Source organism: Corylus avellana, chromosome ca6, assembly GCF_901000735.1.
Source record: "Corylus avellana chromosome ca6, CavTom2PMs-1.0".
NCBI classification, from domain to species: domain Eukaryota; kingdom Viridiplantae; phylum Streptophyta; class Magnoliopsida; order Fagales; family Betulaceae; genus Corylus; species Corylus avellana.
In genome coordinates, this window is record NC_081546.1 from 24,226,463 (window position 1) to 24,246,816 (window position 20,354).

The window sequence follows — 20,354 nt, forward strand, 5'->3', positions numbered from 1 at the left end:
AAAAAAAAAAAAAAAAAAAAAAAAAAAAAAACACAAGGGAGAGAAAGATGATTACAGTGATTTTGGTGTTGCTCTGGTTTTGGAGAGAGAGAGGGGAAGAAAAGTTAAGGATAAAAAACAATATTTAAATAAAATAGATTGTAAAATAGAGAGTATGCTGGCGTTCATTGTGAAAAAGTAGTAGCTAAACTAAAAAAGTTAATTTTGAGTGGCTAAAATAGCCCTCAACAGCTGGAGATGCTCTAAGGCCTTTGCTTGATGCCCCTTTGCCTTCAACCAATAAGTATTATTTTCCAACACAATGCTGCCTAGTAGATTGATAGATGGATAAAATCTCTTTTTCTTTTTTCTTTTTTTGTTAGTTAATGGCTATGCTAGCTTTGGATTTCAGTTTGTGTCTCTTTTTGATTCCAGAATGAGTGGTAAAGCTCTCTCTCTCTCTCTCTCTCATTTTGCATATTTCCCCTTTTTCTTATGCATTGCCACCAATATCACATGGTTATGTATAAAATAGGGTTCTATTACATGAGACTGAGCAAATGGTATTCTGATATTTATGACATGCTAAACTTCTTTAGCATGTGGGTGTAATCAAACAAGAAAGAGTTGTTGTAGTTCACCTCCGTGGAAGTCTAGAGATATTTTGCCTGGAGGGCTCTTTCCAAAGAAGTTATGCAACAAAGACAAGTGTTTTCCCCTAGGACGTTTTATATTCTTCTGGTGCCTTACTAAGTAAGTACAGAGAGTGAGATAGAGAGTCTTAAGAAGAGACGAGAGTAGGTAAGCTGGCTTCACTTGGCTTGTCCTTTTCAGGCTTGGCTATCAAATGGCTTCATTTGGCTTGGTCTGTTTTGCTTGCTTTGGAACTTATTTTAGATGTGGGGTTTTAGCTTAGATTACTCCGAAGTATCTTTCCAACTACCTTTTTTTGAAGGACTGAAATTTTATTGTTCTGTGTGATCAATGTGGGTGCTTATTTCTTCTTCTTCCTTTTTTTTTTTTCTTTTTTTTTTTAATTTTATTTTATAAGTAATAAGTGTATTATCAAAACGCACAGAGGGGCGCAACCCATGTATACAAGAGTTATAAAGGGTAACCCCTATTGACTAGAAAAAGATTTACAAAGCTCTAAGAAATTAGAAAAGGTGGATTCATGCGAGTTCAACCAAGTCCCGCTCCAAGAGAACAAAGTATGTAACGCCAACTTCCTCAACTCAATCATGCCGCTTTCCTTATCCTCAAAGCTGCGTGCATTCCGTTCACGCCATAAACACCACATCACACATAATGGGACGAGCCTCCACATACGCAAAGCATGCCTATTACCCAATTAACCCTTCCAAATTCCCAAGATATCACTCACCTTTCGCGGCATAGCCCAACTCACTCCAAAGAGTTGAAAGAAAACACTCCACACCTCATTTGCAACCTCACAATGTAGGAATAGATAGTCAATGGACTCTCCCTAGTGTTTACACGTATAACACCACTCCATTACCATAACATTCCTCTTTCATAAATTGTCCAAAGTGAGGATCTTTCCTACCGTCGCCGTCCACACAAAGAAAGCCACTCTTGAGGGAGCATTCACCTTCCAAATACTCTTCTACGGAGCAAATGCCTGTGTCGGTGTAGAGAGAGACTTATAATAGGATTTCACTTCAAAGGTATTTCTTTTTGACGGAATCCAACAAATTTTATCCTCACCTCCACATCTGATTTTTTCTATGCAGCAAAGAATCTGGATCGAGTGTGATGTCACTGAATCAGACTTTGTTTTTCCCACTAATCACTTATAGGACATATATCTAATTCTGTATCTGAACTTAAGACGTAATATATAAGTCTGATCATGAAATGGGTGGTGCAGGTCTTGATTCTGGTCTAGGATTTCATGTGTATTCCCTTTGTATCAGGGGGTCACAAATCTAGGTGAGTGATTGAACGTATGGTATGCATATCGACCAATGGCATAAATGTTTTCACGTGACCTGTGTCTGACTTAAAAAGGGATAAAAAGAATTTAGGGAAGTTTCTTGTGAATCTGATTCTAGTTATTTGTCTACATGGAAGTAGTGAAATTAGAAGAAACGTCTAAGCTATTGTACAGTAGTGTTTTGTCCTGATTTGGCCTTGAATTGATGGTATGAAGTGGGGTTTTAACTTAGTTTACCGAGAGAAACATATTTTGGTTAGTGTATTTCAAGGGATTCATGCCCTGGTTGTTTCATTTCTTTCTGTCAACATGTTTGATTTGTTTTCTCCTAGTTTTGACATATTCCTCATGTCAAGGTGATGACTACGAGAACAGACCTTGTTTCTACAGTTAGTGGTAACTTGAGCACTAACCACTAGGGAACTAAAAGATAGAATAATGTTAGGCTAAAAGAGAGAGAGAGAGAGAGAGAGAGAGAGAGAGAGCAGCAGCAGCACTTTGGAATCGAAGTGAGTGGTGCTTTTTTGGTTTTGTTCTGATCTTATTGTTTTAAGTAATGTTTCCCTTAAGAGAAACATATTTTGCTTAACTAATTTGAGTGAGTCAGTCATCGGAAATTTTTATATACTTACTTTGGAATAAACTATTTAGTGGACTGATGCTCTTGTATAGATTGCTAGCCTTTTAACTAGAAGCACCACATACAAGCCTGTCTTTTATGTGTTGTTCAGTCATTCAGAATTGATAGTCAACAGTAGAGGCTTGAGACTTTCCATCTAATGCTCCATCCTCCCGTATAGAAAAGAAATCCAGAGATTGTGAATACAAGATTCAAGATAGAATTTGGTTCCTATATACAGTTATCTTGATTTCAATATTTTCAGCATAAGCTTCATCTTGAATTTGCTACATTAATGCAAGTTATGTGAATTGAGATAGGAGAAATCCTCCCTATGTTCAGTGAGACTTCTGTGGTCTTGCATTACAACAGTGAAACTTCTGTATAGCTATACTAATTATTTTTTTGGTCATATTAATCAAGCTGTATGAGGTATATGCATATACCCCTGCTCAAGAAATTCCAATTTAATATTTTCCATTAATAACATACGCATTATAGATAATTTCCACTGGTGTTGTGATTCCAGTAATGTAAACACTTCTAAGCGTGCAGAACAATGATCAACTCTCTCGCTCTCTTTCTCTCTCTCCTTGTGTGAGTCCTGGATGGCGTTTTGTGTCTTTTCCAATGTTGACATTTAGATTATTAAACTTTTCACATGTAATGTGAAAAATTGGTCCCTTGAGAAGGATCTTACCTTTCTAGATGAAGCATTTATCAGAATATTGGGAGAATTGAGCTGTTAAAATATATTATTTTGCCAGTGGCTTATGCATTAAGTCAAACAAACCTTTGGGGCAGCACAATTTGATATTATCGAATCACTTGGTGCCTCCTGGTGCTATTAACAAAGACACTTCAAGTGGATCTTCAGGTGGGTTTGATGCAAAATTTTGTATCTAGCATTTGTTCAATTGTTGTATTTGTTTGCACCATTACAGCTCACATGTCACGATTGTCGAAGAAAAAAAGTGCAATTTTTAATATTCGCATTTCAAGTGGATGGGCAAAATTTGTGTAAATAGGATTCTTCCTTGTCTTTACTCACAAGTAAAATCAGAATTTCACATAAAACAACTTGCCGTAGGTACACTGTCCACTGCCGATCCTTTAAATCCACTTCCTCCATCACTGTATAGTTTATATGTGGCATTGCCATTGCCAGGAAAACAAGGAAATTGAAAAACTAGATCTGGTTTTGTACTTCAAGTGTGGGTATAATTGTTGGATCCCTAAAATCTTAATGAACAAAAATTATTTTTCACACATTCAACAACTCCAGCAGGGTTGCAGTTGTTGAATGATATTGAAATGATTTTATGAATCTTTTGTCTTTTCTTTTTAATAGCTCATTTGACACTTGTCTTTTAGTAATATAATAGGTAAGAAGTGAAGAGGAAAGTAGAAGTGACTGTTATAACTGTTGTTTTATTGGAAGTATCAACCTTATTGCTGTGACATTTTTTTTTCTCCCTCGTTTTCTGTCCTACGCTATTAACAATTTTTTAAAAACTTCTGACCAAGAGAAAGCCGATTTAGGTGACAAATTAGTTTCCTGGAAGCCAGTGCCAATGGAAGCAAGGGGTTAAAACATCAATCAGAAAAATGGGGACCAATAAATGCTCAGCTCATCTGTGATCTGTCTCTTTGGAATCTGTATTTGGTGAACTGCAGCTACCATGCAAGCAAATTTAATAATTGGATTACTCATGCTTGGAGAGTAAGTGCATTGGGATGTGCTGACTACTTTACAATTCATCTTGAACAATATACTACTTGTCATATTAGAAATGGGAGTTTAAATTGGATAAATATCCTTTGTTCATCATGCAGGTAATGATTCAGACCCACTGAGGAGAGTCACAAGATTTTCTATGCTGCCCAGGTGATTTCAGAGTGAACTTTTTCCAATTTAAGTAAATGATCTTAGAAACCTGGTCCATAACATATCTTTTGATTTCATGAAAAAGGTTTTTTAGTGAACAATGCAGAGTAGTCTCCTTTTAGTTCACCATGTTGATTGACTTTTAGTTTTCCAAAAATATATACTAGGACACTGGAAATATGCAGCTTTCTCCCAGTTTCTGCCTGTCATAGGACACAGTTTGAGTTGATGATCTTTCCCAAGATAAATGGGTCACATGCTTCCTCTTCCAAATTCTTTAAGCGATTTGATTTCTATCTAAAACATGTATCATGTTACAAAGGGTAATTGTCTGCATCTTACAAGGGGCAATGCCGGTTACATGCCTGTTGTACTAAAGGATTCCATTGGTTAACGAGTGTAAATATAGACAAAAATCCTGACATTGTGGCTCTATTTTCTGTCTCTTATTTGAGATAAATAAATAAAAGAATATTTTGAGAGGGTATTCCCACATTTTGTCCATATAATGGAACAAGGAAAATGAGAGAGAGAGAGAGAGAGAGAGAGATGGACCTGTTGCTTTAATGTGCTACAATATTACTGCCTTTCTTGCCTAACAACCAAAGTTTTGTACCTCACAATAGCCTGGCTAATACAATTCCAAGCTTAAGCCATAAACTATGATATGATCTGCGAGCTAGCCAAGCTCTAGGAATTTCACTAGATAAATAACAACCAAAAATTGGGTTCTGCAAACAAGAACCACATATTATAGTCGTATTTATGACTATGTCCCTATGTCTTGCATCCTAGAATTAGATTGAGCTACCACTGCATACAAAATGAATTTGTGATCTTTCAGGGCAATGTGAAGTTCAAAATAGCATATGGTATGTTCACTAGCTGCATTCTGATAGACAAAATGGAAGTAAACAGATTTTTTATTCTGGTAGGTAAAACTATCTGGACAGACTGTTTACATAAAACTCAGAAAAATGTACAGGGTTTACAGCAGAAGAAATCTGTGCACTCACTCTGCAATATCTGGAGGAGGGTGTATAGGAAGACTACCAAAAGAGAATTTGCTTAAATTATAATTCTTTGGCCAGAAAAATTTGCTTAAATCATAATTCTTTGACCAGAAAACCTCAATTCATCTCTCAGCAACCTTCACTTCTGAGCAACATGCTTGATCTGCCAATATATTGTGGTCGCCCCAATTCAACTTGAGATTAAAAGGCAACTATGAGAATGTAAAGAAAGAAACCATGCCAACAATGAAATTAATGAAGATAACGTTTTAGCATGCAACAAGGAAAAGGAAAGACAAAATGCAGAACTGTTGATAGCTTAAGCATCCTAAATACATGGAGAGTTGTAAAAATGTCTCTCCTTGAAATGGTGTTTTTTGAGGCATATTATATTATGTACGCTTGCTGTCTTCATCAAACACTTTTTGCAGGTCCATCCCCATACTTTCATTGAAGACATGGGAACTTTCTGATACTTCTGGTGGCTGAGATCCATCCCCATACTTTCATTGTGGACTTGGATGAACTTTCTGGTGGCTGGGACTGTGAACCGTGGTAGTAAAGTGATAGCTGCTGGCATGATAGTAAACGATTGGACAGCGTCCTAACAATGTTAGCAATAATTCATTTTCATGAACAAGGAACCACCCAGCTTTCTCATTTGAAAAGGAAAACTGTAAAGAGTTTTAAATACTATGCAGCTTTCTCATTTGATTGCAAAACTTGTAAAATTAAGAGCTGCAGCAATGGAGGAAAGGAGTTGGGGAAGCTATATATATATATATATATATATATATATATATATATATATATGCAGCCTAGGAAGACAAAGAGAGTGATGGCAGAAACCACATCATCATTCATCATCATCTATTCTCTAAGCAGAGATTTTCATCTTCATTTTCTACAATCATTCTCCTCCTTCTTAAGGCCACGGTATGATAGTTCACTCAAATTATCTAATTAAACATCTTGTAGAAAGGTAGTCCAGATTTTACTCGATTCAAAGCTTTTCTCTTAATTGTTCTAAAACTAGGGTTACAGGTCCTATAACCAGGAATTCTTTATTACACATGCAGATGGAGCTCCAACTTTGAAAGCAAATACATTAGGTTTCATATGCATTGCAGTCATAATTATATAACATTTTCTGCTCCAAATATTTCATGACTATAGCACCAAAAACCAATCTTTTCTCATAGCACTAACCAATAGGTTATAGTGTTTCTTGCCTGAAAGCCCAAGTAAACAACTCAAGAATTGCACCAAAAAGCATTTAGATTTAATTAATCAAACCATCAAGTTCCGAATGAACAATGAGCTGGAATGTAGTTGAAGATTAACTTATTTTTAGTTTACAAGTAGTTATGTCAGTTATATTAGTTACAGCGTATTTAAGTTTGTTGAGTAAGTTGTTATAGGTATTGTTAGTGTAGCTATACGTATAGAAGCTATATGTAATCATAATGACAGTATATATACTTAGAATGTACAGATTATCAAATCATTCAATGTATAACAGAGAAATTCATCTTCTCCCAAGCTCCTCTGCTTTCCATGTTGGTGCTCTGTTTTACGTTTATAGTATATATGTTTCTTGATAATATCCTCAAGAATCATGAACATTGAGACTTCATCTTCACCATTGCAGAGATGCATCTCTGAAAATTGAGACTGCAAACCACCATGTGCTGAAGTGTGTAAGAATTCATAGATCTAAGTAATCCCTTAAACGTGTCCAGCTTAGCTCCATGCTTTCTCTCATTTGAATCGACTTAAAACCATTTTTGAATGTGGATAACTGTTTTTACGCAGACTGACCATTGAAAAATATTACCAGCAATTGCATATACATGAATGAGATGAAAGTTTGAATAATTACCTATACCAACATGCAAATTTTTACCAAACGAGCTTGTTTTCTGCCTTTTGTTTTCTCCTTCTCAAAACAAAAACATTAAAACAACCTAAAAACAAAACCCTTTGCAACAGAGAATGATTTTCACCTTCATATTACATCATAATGTTTTTAACCAAAAACAAAAAGACACCCTAAAATGCACTAACTACGAAGGACAGTAGCTTTTTGGTGAACAAGGGGTTCAAAACCTACCCATAACAGAAGGCTGCAATTGTGATACAGCCTTTTAAACAAAGAACATTTCATTTTCCGAGTCGGCGTGCAACTTGAAGAAATTTTGATATGACGTCGAGATGATCAAGAAGAAGGTGCTTTTGACAAGGTGCTTTTGAACCTGGAGATTGACCTTCCTCCATTGCCTCATAGTAGAGTCGCCCTCTAAAAGCAACAAGGTCAGCATAGTACACCGGCGGGACCAACGATACAAGTTTAGTGCAGCAGGCAAAGGTAAAACACAAATATTATATGACCCTCTGTAATAGGTCAGAAGTAAACCATTTCTCATTAAGCAGAACTAAGCCCGCGGCCACCCCTGAGGTTGGGGTGGCCTTTGGGCCACCCCTGATTTGCTTTGTGGTGGCCCGATAGGCCACCCTAGGCCACACCCCTTCTCCAGGGGTGGCTGCCGCTTTGGCAACAAACCGGTAGCCATCCTGCGTTTTTTTTTATTATTATTAAAAAAAAAGAAATAGAAGGTTTTATGTGTGTGGGTGAAAGGAAATTTTTTCAAGTTTTTTAGTACATGTGGTTGTTTTAAACACAAACTTTGGGCGACAATATTTTTAAATTTTGAGACATTTTATTGTTCACACGCTCCTATTCACGCGGGAAAGGCTACGCGTGAATAGTATTACTATTCATGTGTCGCTATTCACACGCGAGAGGTCATGTGTGAAAGGTGATGTGTAAATAGTAAGTTACTATCCACACGTCGCTTTTCGCGCGTGGATAGTAACACTATTCAAACGTTACTATTTTATGAATAGTGAAATAGTGACATTTGAACAATAAAATGTCGCATTTTAGTGATGTTTTCTAAAAACTTAGAAAACATCGTTATTCCAAATGTCGCTAACTACACTTTTTTTGGTAGTGTAGTAATCGGGATGATTGACATCAGCTCTAAAGAACAAAAAATAGCATTTTCCTTCAAAGTTGAGGAACAGGTCATGCAGGTCTACATTAATGCCTCCAATGCATCTGTCTTAAAAGAAAGAGTTATAAGAAATAAGGTATTTGCCTACTTAAGCATCGCACTATAAAAAAAAATAATAATAAAAAATAAATAAATAAAAAACTTAACAATATGAGATGACTATAACGAGGCTACATGGCAAACATCCGAGGGATGAACCGGAGAATCCCATAAAAAAGGGTCGCACGTCTCTAGGTACGGCCCCTCTCTATTCTTTCGTTCTCGATTCATTTTTTATATTACTGACTTAAGTATTAGAGTGTCTTCGATCTTCTCTCGAAAAAATCCCAATAACCATTTTTTTTTTTTTAATTTTGCGGGAACTCCATTAGCCGATACGGCCGTCGTTTTCAAAGGTTAGCAGCCATAACAGTAACATTGCACGTGAAGAAACATGTATAATGCATGGTGACGGGCAAACACGAAGTTATTTCTTACAAAAGCAGTTTTTTTAATTTTCTTCATGCAAATATATAGTCTTCTCCCACTACCATTGTTGTCAAACAAATGATTGTGTTTTTGTGGTACAATGCATTTCATCGATCTTCCAATTGAAACTATTCCTTCGTCGCGAAGAAAAGCATGATCGTGGGCGTTGCAGATCTGGAAAGCGAAAGCAAATGGGTGTAGTGGGTTGTTTGTGATCCCCATCAACTATATCGTACCCGAAATATTGCATGCAAAGGTACAAAATTTGTCGTTCGAATTTGGTAGTCGATAGGACTATTCGGCTGTCTCATCATTGTTATCATTTCGCTTAAACGGATCTCGAAGCAAGATATTCGGCCGTCTCATCATTGTCATCGTTTCACTTAAACGGATCTTGAAGCAAGATATTTTGTGCCGGATGAAGATTGGATGTAATGACCAAATCCTCCTTTGAAGGTTGCTCATCACCTCCAATATTTACAAAAAAAAAAAAAAAAAAAAAAAAAAAAAGTTTTTTGTTTTTTTTTTTTTTTAAGGTTCAAAATAGTATTTTTGATGTGACATATTCATAAATGTGAAATATGTTTTTCCTATTTTGAAGGGTATTTTGTGTCTTTGAGTTATTTGTATATGAACTTGTTACGAGAGCATTAAAAAGCAAAAGACATAAAATAAAAATTTTAAGTGTTTATATTTCTCAAATGGATTAAATCATTAAACCTTCTACATTATATCCCATCTTTTCCAAGGATCTTGTAAACTACATTAGCTTTATTTAATTTTGATTAAGATAGCTTAGGCCTTTACTGTATCTATAATAAAAATAAGGGTAAAGTTTATTTAACCCCTTCAAATTATCACCACAATAACAATTTACCCGCCAAACTATCAATTACGACAATTTACTCCCAAAATTACCAAAACAATGACAATGTACCCCCTAATGCTAGCAAAATGATGAAATTACCCATATAAAATTTTTAATAAGACAAAAATGCCCTTAAAAATTAAAAAATAAATAAATAAATAAATTTTAGTATTTTTAATTTTATTTTAGTAAGGATAATTTTGTCATTTTTTAAAAATTGGGAGTACAATTGTACCCCGAATTTTGAAGGGTATTTTGATGTGACATATTCATAAATGTGAAATATGTTTTTTCTATTTTGAAGAGTATTTTGTGTCTTTGAGTTATTTATATATGAAACTTGTTCTGAGAGCCTAGAAACACTTTAAATAAGTAAAGGCCCAGCTATCAATTGCATCACTTTTTTGTTTGGGCCTTGGAATTATTTTTTTTAAGTGGGTCCTCAGCCCAATTTTCAGCTTCCAGCTTGAAAAACCCCATCGTCTTTCTCACCGTGAGAATGACAGAGAGGCCGGGAGCGAGATTGAGAGAGTGAGAGCTGCTGGCCGTGAGTTAGAAGAAGAGAAAGAAGAAGAAAGAAGAAAAGGAGGAAAGGAACGAAAATGGGATTTCCGGCCATGGATTGTTGTTGGGTAATCTCCAACCTTTTCTCTTATGTTTTTCTGTTATCTCCATTGGAATTGAAGCTTGAGAACATGAGGACTTGTGAGAAATTGATTAGGTCCGAAAATTAGGGTTTTATATAATATTTTGGGGCTTTTATTAATATGTCGAATTGCTAATTTCTCTTTGTATTTTCGTTACCCATTGAGTATTAAGCACGAAAATCATGTTAGAGAGGTGGGATTTGTGATTAGGTCAGAAATTGAGTATTTTAATATGAAGCTAAATCCCTAAAATTAATGTGGGGCTTTTGGTAAGTGAACACTAGGAATGTGATTTGAATAGGTTAATTACATTTAAAGTGTTAATTAATCCTTGGTTTTCTTGGGTTCCATGAAAATTGATACCTATAGGGTTTAGGTCCTAATATGTCATATTAGAATCATAAGGATTATTGTAAGTATTATGAGTATTATAAAATTGGGGGTAAATTGCTACATTAAATGGCTTAGGAAGAGAATAACAATTATAGGGTTAAAGTGTAATGCCTAACCTAGAGTCACATACAAGGGTTAAAGTGTAATGCCTAACCTAGAGTCTATGTATGTGCCTCAAGATTTAGTGATTTAATATATTATGATGTAGAATCATAGTTTAGTGTAACAAAGTTATTAGATAATTAATGCATTAGCTTATATATATAAGGGATTTAAGGGCTTTAGTTGAATAGATTTGGGATGACCTATAGAACGTGATACTTGTATGCTCAAGTATTTTTAAATAGTGAGAGTTGTTGAGCTAAGAATAGAGCTTAATTATGTGTTTATTATGTAAATGCTTAGGTGCATTGCGGTTGAGTCAAGAGTTCACCGAAGGGTACTCAAGCGAACATGTAAGTATTTTACTTACTGGGCAAAAATATACTATGTTTTAAAGTATAAAAGATGTTTGGATGAATGTTTGATGTAAGTATTTTACTTATTGGGCAAAAATATACTATTTTTAAAGTATAAAACATGTTTGGTGATACCATGACTATTTAATGATGTTTCATGAGATGTTTTGGGTGAATGTTTGATGTAAGGTGTTTTGTGATAGTATGACTACTTAATGATGTTTCATCAGGTATAGTTTGAGGTGGGCATGGGTTAGAACCATCCACCATGCCCATCAACTCATGGCTTTTCAAGGTAGGAACAACTTGTGACAGCCATAGCAAATAATTATGCTCATCAAGTTTGAGAGCAGGGAATTGAGCAAAGCTTGGTAGAGTGAAGTAGGTTGCAGTGGTAGTGTTTGAAGAGGAGGCCATTGAGAAAATAAGGAAGAGGCATTGGCCTATGGAGGCTCTGATACCATGAACAAAGTAGTGGAGAATTGGTTTTGGTCAACTTAACCAAAACACTGCAGTAGCATTCTATTTATATTCGCTTACACGAGAACAACAGAATTGGAAAAGATACACCATACAAGGAAAGTTCTTTACACCTATTTTATATAATACAATTCACACTAAAATAAGGTAAAGGATGGCAAATCAAATATACACGTATCAATTGAGTGGCTGTCTAATGAGAACTTGAGCAACACATATGAGTATATATGGCAGGTCTTGTACAACATGTAGAGGCATTTAGAGAAGGTCTTGGGGAATCATTGACAACTGGAGTATCAATCACCAAACTGTTAAGGTAGCAGCAACAGCCACCTCATCTCATGAAGATTCTGCTACTGATATTATGGAAATCAGCTCTTATACAGATCCTGCTGCGAGAATAATGGACATCAATTCAATAGACAAAAATGAAGATATCACTGGATTTGTGGAATTGAAATCAAGGAAAGGTTTGGTGATTGGTACTCCAGCTATCAATGATTCCCCAAGACATTCTCTACATGCCTCTACGTGTTGTACAAGACCTGCCATATATACTCATACGTGTTGCTCAAGTTCTCATTAGACAGCCACTCAATTGATACGTGTATATTTGATTAACCATACTTTACCTTATTTTAGTGTGACTTGTATTATATAGAATATGTGTAAAGAACTTTCCTTGTATGATGTATCTTTTCCAATTTTGTTATCGTGTAAGCGAATATAAATAGAATGCTATTGCAGTGTTTTGGTTAAGTTGACCAAAACCAATTCTCCACTACTTTGTTCAGGATAGGGGTGGCAGCACGGTCACCCCTTCTCTACTTAGAATGGCCCCACAACCACTCTAAATGTTTTTATTTTTCATAAATAATAAGTTAACTTGTATCCTTGCAAAGGTTAAGCATTTATTTTGTCAATATATTCATATACAACAAAATTAAAATGTAGTTTGAGTCGTCTAATGATGTGAAATATTCAAATTGAATGCAAAAAAATAAAAATAGTCCGATACCAAATAATTTCGATTTTATAAATAGCACAACGATAGAGATAATGCTACTTAATTTTTACACTGAGTTTTGCAATTTCCCATGAATGAATAAATTAAATGGGGATGGAGTCGTGTATCGAATGTGAGACACATACTATGTCCCGTATGAGAGCACCATTAGACCACGGGGCTTGTAACGTTCAACTTCCGCGCACTAATACTATTTTATTAGAAACGTCATGTTCTTAGCACGCTCCCACCCCCCTCTCCCTCTCATACCCTAGAATCGTAGGGCTCAAGTTCATAGCCCAAACCCTAGTCGTACACGATGACGATCCATAGGTAATCCTACGGTTTTCTCTAGTTTTCTTCTCTTGCTACTTATATATAAGTTCATATGCTTCCTTCCTTCAAGCTTTTGGTGAATTGTGATTAGCTTTCAATTTTTTTTAGCCAAGAGAGAAGAAAACGCTTAAGAAAGACAGTGATTAGATTAAGCATGACACAATGTAACATTTATCTCTCAATTGAAATCAAGTGTACCAGTTGTTTGATAAATTCCCTAACGAATTCGGGTTCGTGCCAAAGTGAAACGTAACATTTGGGATGGGCTTAAGCTGCAAATGTGTTAGTTGGGTGTAAAGTTTAAACTATGAAGTATTTGATTAAATATTCAAAGTTTAAACTTTACAGTATAATTAATCTGCCTGGTAAGATAAATAAAATGTAGGATTTAGCACTCATTTGATGTTACTACTGGATTTTAAGCAAGCCAGATATTTTTTCTAGGCTCAGTTGAGTGAAGATTTTAGTTTCACTAATGTATCAAACTATGAAACAAAGGAAGGGTTTTAAATATTTGACTATTTTACTTTTGAGAATTGGGAATGTAATGTAGCTTTCTGGTCTATAAGAACATCTAAAAATTTGTGTTGAAAATTATGTCCACTACAATATGTTTAAACAAATATGTGATCTTGCTATTTTTACCAGAATTTTCCTTGGAAGAATAAAGTTCTTCTATAAAGATTATTTTCAATCACGTTAGTTGGAGATTTGTAGTGAAAGTTTCATTATGCTATGCTTCATGGTTAAATATCAGTCAGTCTGAATGCTAATAATTCAAATCTATCTCTTGGATATTCTGATTGAGAATTTGTAGGGTAGCCCTTTTCCCCCTTAAAGTGGATGAAAAAAAAATTTCCCCATGGTGTTCAGTTTGAGATTTTTAGAAAGCTTTGGCAACTGTCTGTTGAACTTAATTTTAATGTTAATTGTTTGCCATCTACATAGGTTTTTGAGGGTACACCATAAGGACCACTGTTCCAGTGGTAGGTGTTCTGAACACCTCAAGGGTTCAGACTATTATGTGTAAACTATGCTGCTGGTGTTAGACAAATTCAAAGGGTTCTCAGATGGACCCTTTTGATGATCTTCTTGATGAACCTGCTATCAACCGTGGTAAGTGATGTGTTGGCTTGTCGTATTTCTTCTCAGTTTGTGTATCAACGAGTTGGTTTAATATTGGCTTTTTTAGCAGCTCGGGCTGGTGGTAAATTTCAACCCAAGGCCAAACCACGGCCTAGAAAAGGAACATCTGCCTCAGTTCCTTCAACAATCATTAGTGATTCAAAGGAAAAGGCTGTTGTACTACCCATCACCGATGTGGATGCCACTCAAACCATTCAGCCTGCTGATACTGTAGATAATAATTTGAATAATCCAGTTGGTCCATCTCTAGCTACCTCAGCAGAAGAATTTGTAAAAAGTAATGAGGATTTGTTCTCAGGAGTTCCAAACGTAGCTGATACCACACAATCCATATTAGTGAACCCTCCGTCTCAAGCTGATGCGACCAGGGAGGATGTGGGCTCCATAGATGCTCTGCCTTCAGAGCTTGCAGTGTCTGACATCAATGGTAACTGGCACTTAAGCTTTAGGCAATCAGAGACTGAGGTAAAGATTTATGTTTCTCTACAATTATATTGTTCATTGCTGCTAGTTGATTTCTAAGCTCTATTACCATAAAACTATTGATTTTAGGCAGACTTTACGGGGTTGGATGTGGACCCTTCTGCTGACATCTTTCCTGAGCCTACACTTAACTCCACTGGCTCAGATGCAGCACCATCTGTTCATGCTGGTGATGTTGCAGATGATAGACTGGGTTCCTCGGGATTGGATTTGCATCCGTTATATGATGATATTCGTGATCCTCTTGCAAGTAAATGTAAGTTATACTGACACACCATGGTTAACTTGTTGCTTATAAAAGGTTTCTTCCTGTATAAGCATTTTGAGAGGTTTGCCTTAAATTCTTCTGCAGCTAAGGCTGGTGGCAAGTTTAAACCCAAGGCTAAATCCCGCTCTGGAAACAAAACTTCTACATCAATCCCATCAGCTCCAATTGCTACAGAGGAAAAGGCTGTTAGACTAATCTCCACAGGCTTAGACACAATACAATATGCTCAGCCAGTTGTTGCAGAAAATAAATTGACAAATGGGGATGGTATGTCTGTAGCTACCTTGGAGATTGTGGGTACTAAACAGCCTTCAAAAGACGATGAAGGTTCAATTTCTGACAAGCTTGTGACTGGAGAGGATGCTGGCTCTAAAGATGCTCATGCAGAGGTTGCAACGTCTGACAGAAACAGTGGTTGGCATTCTAGCATAGGAATATTCTCATCAGAGGTAGAGAATTGGATTTCCCAAATCTGGTTTTTCCATATTACTTATATATTTCTAAGTTCCACCAATTGGGAAACTCTTTTGGCTTTAGGTGGATTCCATGGCTTTTGAATTGGAGCCCTTTGGTGATATTCTTCCTGAGCCTACCACAAGAGATAGTAATGATGATGGGGCAGGTTCTCTTTCTCCTTTAGAAATGCCGACTCTTCTTGCTTCCAATAATAAGGATACCGAGGAAAATTTTTGTATTTCAGCTTGTAGTTCTTTTGACTCTTTAGCACTGAGGACATGTGATGCTGCAGAGCCTCATACTTGTCCTTCTCCTGGTACAACCCAAGATATAGTAAGCTGTAGGGAAGCTCCTGATTCTAACAAGGATGGTGATACTCAGATTGACAATGGAAGGTTGGAAACAGAGGTGAATATTTGTAACTTTATGATAAGTACTGTGTGTGTTTAATTTTTTTTTTTTCTTCTTCTTTTTTTAGTCAAAGTTGTGATTAGTTTCAGGAAGCTGGGGCCTTTTCTGGCATTGAAACCCTAGATTTTATTTCTGAGGCCAATATTGCATCTGGTATGTGCAAAATCAGCTTCATGCTTTATTTGTTCTTGCTCTATGTTGCATTTTAAAATTGTTTATTTGTTCTCTTTTGTTTTCAGGACGGCATACTGGCAAGTTTCAACCCAAGCCCAATAAAAAAACAAGAAAAGAGAAACCTAGTACAGGCATCTCTCTCCCAGAGGTTGAGTCTATTATGCATCTGCAGGCTCCTCAGCTGGTTCCTTCTGAAACTGGATACATGGATGAGGGCTCAGTTCCTTCCTTTGCAGCTAACTATCCTTTTCAGGATAACTCCATGAGGTTTGATGATTTTATTGCCTCGGATCCAACATCTGAAATTCCAATGAATGAAGAATTGAGAAATCTTACAGAAGATTATCACTTTTTGGGGGATATTCTGCATCGGAAGGATGTTCCTGATATTCCTGCAGAGGTGGTAATTCAATTTTTAACAGTTTGCTATGCATTATTGATTGATAGATAAGAAATATTTTGCTCACTCATTTTTATCTGGTCTTTGCATGTGTCTTTTGTAGGCTGCTGAAAGTGGAATAGGAGAAACTTCTACAGCATCAAATCTTTTTCAGAAATGCAAAAAAACTGCTACAGCTGTTGAAGAGAATGATGGTGGCAAATCGTCGAGGCAGCTGAGGAAGCGAGTAGCTTTCCAACTTATTGATGAGGTGGATGATGAGGATAATGAAAATGGTGGCTTCTGCGCTGAATCTCCCAGTACTTCTAATGTCGATGAAAACTATGATGATGGAAATAGAGTGGAGAGTAAATCCCAGAAGAAAAGAGCTCCAAGAAAGTCAAAGAAACCTGAGGCTGAAAATGGAAAATCTGTACGAAAGCGTAAGAGGGCCAATGAAGCAGCAGACCAGTCAACCAAGAAATCGCCCAAAAAATTTTCTCATTCAACTCGTCGAAATAGAGGACATGGTAAATGAAATTTCTGGGTCCCTAAGATTACAAGACAAGCTTTTGTATGTATGTATTTGGATCGTGAAAGTAGGGTTATTGGCAGAAGTATTGACTTAGTTTCTCTTTTGTAGTGGACAAGGCTTTACTTGAAACCCCATGGGATGAAATTGACCATCAAAGATTGCCTATTAAGGATCTCATTTTGCATGCAGAGTATAGGGAGCGATCAGCGGTACTTTTTCTGCGCTCTAATTCTTGTGATGATTTTTTCTTTTTCACTTGTAGCATTTCCTTTGGTATATTTACTGTTTATGATAGATCCAAACTTTCTAATTTTCTTTGATCTTTTCCCTCCTGTCAACTCATGCAGAGCAAAGAGACAGCAAGATCAAAAACGCCCTTGGCCAATTTAAGGTACCTGAATTCTTAAATATGAATTATTTATGGCTAAATCTTTAGGTTTAATGGCTACCTGTTTACTGTATCAGATAAAAAATGTCTGTATTCGTGGGCATCTCCAGAACATTTGAGTTTCTAATTCTTTTTTCTTTTTTTGGTTGATTCTTTGTGTGTGTATGTGGGATTGTGACGTTCCTCTAATTAAAGGTCTATCTGATTTATATTCCATCTTAACTTTCTTGGGTTCTTGGAGATTGAAAACTGGATTACAAACCTTTTAGTTTAAGTTCACATAAGGCTCCAACTATCACACAGTAAAATTGCCTTTTAGGGATGGGAAGGTAGGACCCTGGTGGTTAGGCCAGCTTCTAATGTATTCATGTGACTGTATCAAACAATGCTGTTTGGCGTGAAAGATGATATGTAGTATTTGATGAAATCCAGAACTTTCAAATAAACCTGTTATTTAAACAAATGCTGCTGTTGCTATTATGACATTTCTTGTGGAAAAAGAACCTGAAAAGCAGGGCGACTTGCTTGTTAGTGAGCATTTAGGTTTTGTTACTCCTGGAGTTATATGCACTTGATTAGTTTATTTTTCCTGGGATAAATCTTTTTCTGTGCAGGTCTTACAATTCCATTAATGAGGAATCATCTTATAATGGAGAGGAGACCTTTGATTCAGAACAGGGCAGAGGTTCTGATGATGATGATGTTGATCAACTGAATAATGAGGCTCAGCCAAGTGAAACTCACATTAATTACCAGTCTTTCATGGACAAAACTCCCAGTACAAGATGGTCAAAACAAGACACAGAACTGTTCTATGAGGTATAAAGCTGTAACATCTTATTCATTTCTTGTTTCCATTAATAACCATCTATCATTTATGATCATAGGATGTGACTGATTTCTAGTATGCGGTGTAAACACTTTCCATACTATTATTTTTGTTGAAGACGAAACTTTTGTTCAAAAAAATGTTGGTTTAAAAGCTTAAAACTTGAGATAAAGTGAAAGAGTCAAAGGGGTGGGATGGTAAGGTGTACCTAATTTTATCGACTCCCCTTGAGTTGGTTAGTAGTATATCCTTTATCATCTGCTGACATTTTTGAACTTGGAATGAAGAATTTAATTGCTCTTTTTTCATTTTTCCAAACACAAGTGGAAAATGTCTGCCCATCTGTTGCTAGTTATATAACAATTCAACCAATCCCTTTTTTAATGTGATTAGGCTGTTCGGCAGTTTGGAACAGATTTTTCTATGATACAACAACTTTTCCCTAGTCGAACACGTCATCAAGTCAAGTTGAAATTTAAGAAGGAAGAGCGTCAATATCCATTAAGGCTTTCCGAAGCCCTGACAAGTCGCTCCGAAGGTGAATTCCTTTATTTAAATGTTTAATCTCTCTCTCCCTCTCTCAGCAAATTTCACTAAGATGATAATTTTAGTAGTCTTGGCATGATTGAAATTTATTAATTCATTATCTCTCATGGGGAAAACTCAGCTTAACCATTTCCATTTCAAACTCAATAGGAGACATTTTATGGTTTCTGTTTCAAGCTTCATTAATATAATTATCATGGGTTGGCATGCTTGTTAACTTGCTGTGCAATATAATTTTCTCTTGCAGATCATTCCCATTTCCAATTGGTAATTGAGCGCCTGCAACAAGCTTCTCAGGCAGAAGAACACTCTAATGTAGATGACACAGTTGGTGTAACAGGCGAGGAGGAGGAGGAGGTGGTGGTGGAATTGAAAACTCAAGCTAAGGTAAGCCTTTTGGTGTTTTCTATTATCTTCTGCTAAGTTAGACCAGGTGCTACTGCACACTATAGAAATTCTGGAGTGTAGATATGATTAATGAATACTTCTCTAGGAAACTTTTGGAAGCCTGGTCTCAAGGCCATGTAAGCGTGAAATGATCATGCTTATCATTTGAGTTAACTCGTTATGGCTAATGCTTTTATAGCAAAATGACATCATTCTTTGCCATGCATCTCTTTATGCTACTTTTTTTTTAAAATGATGTGGAACCCATTCAAGAGCTATTTCGTGACTCATCCCTATCGTGGTATTAACCAAATGAGTTAACCATTCAAGCTGACCCTCGCGAGCATCTCTTGATGCCACTTGCTAATCTGATTTACTATAATGGCATTTATTGATGTGTGCGCAGGAAGAAATGGCAAAACCTGAGCAGGATAAGAAAGCAGTACTTGTTAAAGATCAAGATGCAGATGTTGGAGCTCAAAGTCCTGTGAAGTCTGATGAAAGTGATGATGAGGTCTTTAACTGGAGTCAATATAAAAGTGATTATTAGTTATACAAGACTATCTATTGGTTTTATTCAAAACAAAGGTATATTTGGAGGCTCTTCAAGATGATTAGTGTACATAACATTTAGTTAGATGGCTCTTCAACTTGTTTTTGCAAGTTGTAGGTTAGGTTGTTAGTAGTTTATGCATTTTAGCATTAGGAAGATAGAGCAACTAATTGGACTAACTAAACCTGTCGGTGCTGGGTGCATGTAGTTATGATGATTATTCTTGAGTTGACCTTGTGGCAGTTTTTTGAAATGAAGGCTCCATTTGGCATTGGACAGTTGCAGGGTTCAGAGTTCAGTGTTATAGATACACGGCAGAGTTCAGAGTTCTATAACATGGCCATCAATATTTGCAATGACAAGAACTTTCCATTGAATGCCAGGAGATGTCATTGCAAATATTGATGGCCACACTGCGCCCAAGTAGATGTCTATCCACAGGGTAGACTTGCCTAAATAGCTGGGGTTGTTTTTTCCAAAATTTGTTAAACATATATTTTTTTTAAATAATGATCATGGATTACTGATATTTCCTCATAAATCATAACTGGGTAATGCAAAAAATTCTCTCCACTGAACAAGAAAGTCAACGTACAGCTCTATCTTGACA

The 20,354-nt window shown here is 36.2% G+C and overlaps 2 protein-coding genes across 8 annotated transcripts in view; both read left to right on the forward strand.

Annotated features, from left to right (window-relative positions):
- The window catches only part of LOC132183587 (uncharacterized), a 47,912-nt gene extending 41,052 nt beyond the window's left edge, over positions 1-6,860 (forward strand). The window contains exons 8-10 of one of the 3 annotated variants that reach the window (XR_009440488.1): positions 4,098-4,278; positions 4,392-4,443; positions 5,888-6,859. Coding sequence is in view for 2 of the 3 variants with exons in the window: in XM_059596918.1 (XP_059452901.1) it covers positions 4,392-4,412 (21 nt within the window). In the remaining variant the exon portion in view is untranslated. Of the gene's footprint in view, positions 1-4,097; positions 4,279-4,391; positions 4,444-5,887 lie in introns of all 3 variants that reach the window. The other 2 variants (XM_059596918.1, XM_059596921.1) reach the window with 2 other exon arrangements.
- Positions 6,861-10,360: 3,500 nt separating this feature from the next.
- LOC132183915 (uncharacterized) lies at positions 10,361-20,016 on the forward strand. 5 transcript variants are annotated; one of them, XM_059597387.1, is made up of 16 exons: positions 10,361-10,501; positions 11,315-11,364; positions 14,138-14,305; positions 14,382-14,800; positions 14,888-15,074; positions 15,171-15,535; positions 15,624-15,950; positions 16,037-16,106; positions 16,193-16,527; positions 16,631-17,036; positions 17,150-17,250; positions 17,389-17,432; positions 18,044-18,248; positions 18,664-18,796; positions 19,052-19,191; positions 19,598-20,016. In XM_059597387.1, the coding sequence occupies exons 3-16, from the start codon at positions 14,260-14,262 to the stop codon at positions 19,739-19,741; spliced, it is 2,922 nt and encodes a 973-aa protein (XP_059453370.1). In that variant the 5' UTR covers positions 10,361-10,501; positions 11,315-11,364; positions 14,138-14,259; the 3' UTR covers positions 19,742-20,016. The 5 variants fall into 5 exon arrangements, with proteins under 5 accessions (XP_059453370.1, XP_059453366.1, XP_059453369.1 ...); XM_059597383.1 differs by having other exon boundaries at positions 10,362-10,501; positions 18,652-18,796; XM_059597386.1 differs by having other exon boundaries at positions 10,362-10,501; positions 16,043-16,106; positions 18,652-18,796.
- The last annotated feature ends 338 nt before the right edge of the window (positions 20,017-20,354 follow it).

What these genes read in the sequence shown, in the direction of transcription:
- LOC132183915 (XM_059597383.1), top strand. Translation starts at nt 14,260, where the DNA reads ATGGACCCTTTTGATGATCTTCTTGATGAACCTGCTATCAACCGTG. An exon ending in TTAGGCAATCAGAGACTGAG is followed by an intron (nt 14,801 to 14,887) that starts GTAAAGATTTAT and finishes TATTGATTTTAG; the next exon opens with GCAGACTTTACGGGGTTGGA. An exon ending in CCTGACAAGTCGCTCCGAAG is followed by an intron (nt 18,797 to 19,051) that starts GTGAATTCCTTT and finishes TTTCTCTTGCAG; the next exon opens with ATCATTCCCATTTCCAATTG.